Source organism: Octodon degus, unplaced genomic scaffold (genome assembly GCF_000260255.1).
Source record: "Octodon degus isolate 3935 unplaced genomic scaffold, OctDeg1.0 scaffold00072, whole genome shotgun sequence".
NCBI classification, from domain to species: Eukaryota; Metazoa; Chordata; class Mammalia; order Rodentia; family Octodontidae; genus Octodon; species Octodon degus.
Genome location: NW_004524648.1, coordinates 11569360 through 11572619, shown reverse-complemented (window position 1 = coordinate 11572619; position 3260 = coordinate 11569360). Strand labels below are relative to the sequence as shown.

General features: G+C 40.1%; 1 protein-coding gene across 1 annotated transcript in view; it reads left to right on the top strand.

Annotated features, from left to right (window-relative positions):
* The window catches only part of LOC101593213 (schlafen family member 13), a 5150-nt gene extending 3447 nt beyond the window's left edge, over positions 1-1703 (top strand). Inside the window, 2 exon segments of the mRNA XM_023719860.1 lie at positions 1-196; positions 1565-1703. Of these exon segments, the coding sequence (XP_023575628.1) occupies positions 1-196; positions 1565-1703 (335 nt within the window).
* The last annotated feature ends 1557 nt before the right edge of the window (positions 1704-3260 follow it).

Genomic DNA, 3260 nt, shown 5'->3' with positions numbered 1-3260 from the left:
TGACCATGGGTGGCTACACTGGGAAGCTGTGTGTCATGACCAAGGTCCTCTGCCTGAGTCCCGAAATCAATGCAGTGTCCCTGGAGATGTCCAGCTCTCAGATTCATTATCCCTGGTCCTATAACCTTGTAGGCACCCAGCAAATGGAATCCTTCCTGCAGGCCCTTGTGGTGGTCTTACTAGGCTTCAGATCTTTGTTGCATCACCTACTGGAGAAGATTTTAAATCTTTCCCAACTTCCACCATCACAGCAATTTGTTTGTCCATGGCTTACCTGGTTCATGAAAAACAACCATGGCTGTGAAGATCAGGGGAAAATAGAATCATCTACACAGATGCTGAAGTCTGTGAGGGCGTGTTGTAAAAGAAAGCACTACTTCACACTGAAAAGGTTCATGGTATGAAGGAAACCTTAAAACTTGAGAGAGACCTGAGTCTGAATCAAATAATAATCAAAATATAATCAAATAATGAATCAAAATAATCAAATAATAATTGTGGGAGGCCATTAACTGGTATCCATTTTATAATAGTGTCAGCCGTTTTCTTAAGTTTCTATTCCCCTGCTGAGTTAAGTTTCTGCTCCTTCCCGCCTTGCCCATTCCCCATGAATCACATGCTATGCCCCAGGGGTGGCACCTTCCCCCATTGCCTATATACCTGCTACCTCAAGAGCCAAAACTTGGGGAGAAGACACTCTCTCAGGCTTTCACAGAGAGCACATTGGCCAAGCATTGACTGTGACTCATCCACATGGCTGACACTGACAAAGGTTCTACAATCTGAGGTACAGGATCTCAGGATAAATCCTGAGGGCATTTCACTGACCTTCTCAGACCAAAAAGCTACAACTCCTGTTGCACAGGTCCTGCTTTACCTTGGTCTTAACCATCCAGTAGAAAAGTATGAAGACGAAATATAGGAAGTAAAGCCATGTTGTTATGTTGAGCTGTGGGGGACTCAGGTCAATAATTTCTGACATTGCCAGTTAAACAGAAGACCCAATGCTATTATGGGCTACTGGACTCTTTTAGAATATTTTGCTGAGTTTACACACCTATAATATTCAACAACGGAACTTAAAAAATTGGGGTATAACTATGAATGTCCATTTTGTATCTGTGTATTCAAAGTGGTTGGGATAGATATATAGTTGCATTCTCTTAATGAATAGAATGATTTTTTCTAATGGTGTTTGTAAGTAGGATCACAAGTCCGCATCTTGTACAGCAATTAACCACTAAGAAGAATATATGCAGTGTATTATTTGTTGAAACTGTACTTTTGATTTGATTTGAAACTGTCTCATTGCTATATGTTTATCAATAAAACTTTGAAAAGAAAAAAAAAAGAGCCAAAACTTCCTGTCATAGCCCGGTTGCCTAGTTACTTGCGCTTTTTACCCGCTGACATCATGTCCCTATGCCTCCCCTATATATACCCAGCACCTCCAATGAATAAACGAGACTTGATCAGAATCCTGTCTTGTCTCCATTCTTTGTGTCTCCTGTCTTTTGTCCCCTCTTCAATTCCCCGCTCCTCCCCCAGGTGACCTTCGTTGACTGACCCGCTGGTTTGGGACAATAATCTATGTGACAGACACCTGAAAGTCTCCCTTTCAAAGAGGTTATTCATCCAAAGATGTTGCTGTGCTTGTCAGTACTGCAAGTAAAGTGGACATGAATAGCACAATAATGACATAGAGCAAATAGCTCACTTGAATCATGAAAAATGGTCTGACCAAAAATGTTTATGTTACTTATTTATTTGGTACCAGGGATAAGGCCCATGCTTCTATTAAGTTATAGATTTGGATGTCAGTGTAGTCACTGAGTAGTTGAAAGGAAGGTCATTATGTGCACCATATGGAGAGACAGGGCAATTTTGTATCAGGCGCAGAGGCTTCCCAGTTACCAATGCAACACATAGTTTAGTAAGGAGGTATAATTCTTATTGAGTCCCATGACTTCAGCTGAATGACATCTCAGGTTGTAGCCCTGGAATCTCACAAGCTCCTGCTTGAGCGCCCCTTCCAGCCATGGGGAGGATATTCTCACCAGTGTGCTGTAATGAGAAAACTCGATATCTTGGCTGGAGGTGATGACAGTCTTTTTGCCATTTGACCAACTTGTTCATTACATGCAGCACTACGTATCTCAATTAATAGGGCTAGAGTAAAGGTCAGGAAAAGATGGAGGAAAGGGGCTTCCTTTCCTTGGAGAGTTCAGCTTGATTGCCTTCTGCAATCCTTGATCTAAAGTGGAAAGGCAACTACTCATGGTGATAAAATATTTGAAGATATATTTTTGTCACTATACCTCAACAAAAGCACATTATTAAATTGTTTTTGTTTGTTTGTTTGTTTTTTTGCGGAACCAGGGATTGAACTCAGGCCCTTGCACCTGCCAGGGAAGCACTTATTCCACTGAGCCATCTCCCCAGCCCCCAAAAGAATCAATTGTGACGCCTTTTTTTTTCAGAACCAGAGATTGAACTCAGATCCTTGCGTTTGCCAGTGAAGCACTTATCCTACTGAGCCATCTCCCCAGCCCCCCAAAAGCACATTATTGCAGCACTGACATTTAAGCAATGTGTACATAAAAACATTAAAACTTTCTCAATGTAACGAAGAGATATCCTTTCGTACACCTCTATTTTGAAAGGATGCAATGTGTGGAAACGATGGCACTTTGCTTCAATTTTCTCTTCCTAGTACTAGAGATTGAACACACAGCCTGGACTCATATGCTTCACAGAGCTTCAAATTCTGACCTTTTTAAAACTTGTTTTTATAGTCACAGGTTTGGTACATTGCCCAAGTTGGACTCAAACTTGCAATTCTATGCAGGCATTTATTCCAGTAAGTGTAATTGTAAGCATGAGCTTCCTGACCCTGATTTTTCATCCATTTTAGAGGCATTGATGAATCATAGTGGCTTTTGATTCATGAAATGAGAAGATTGAGGTTCTTCTTTAGCCTTTTCAGAAAATTACAGGGATACATTGGGTGAACGCTATTGCAAATCAAAAATCTGTATTTATGTGATGTAGCTGATGACTTATATCTTCACAAACATGATTTGTCTGTTCATAATTATTACACTCATGTGATAATCATAGTGTACCTGAGTATTTGTGGTGAGAGAAGCTTTATCATTTGATGTTTCAAAATGTAAAATGGCCATTGACATGTTCTACACATTTTTATATTTCTCAAATAAATCATTTTTGAAATATGTAAGCAAGAGGACTTTTTTTTT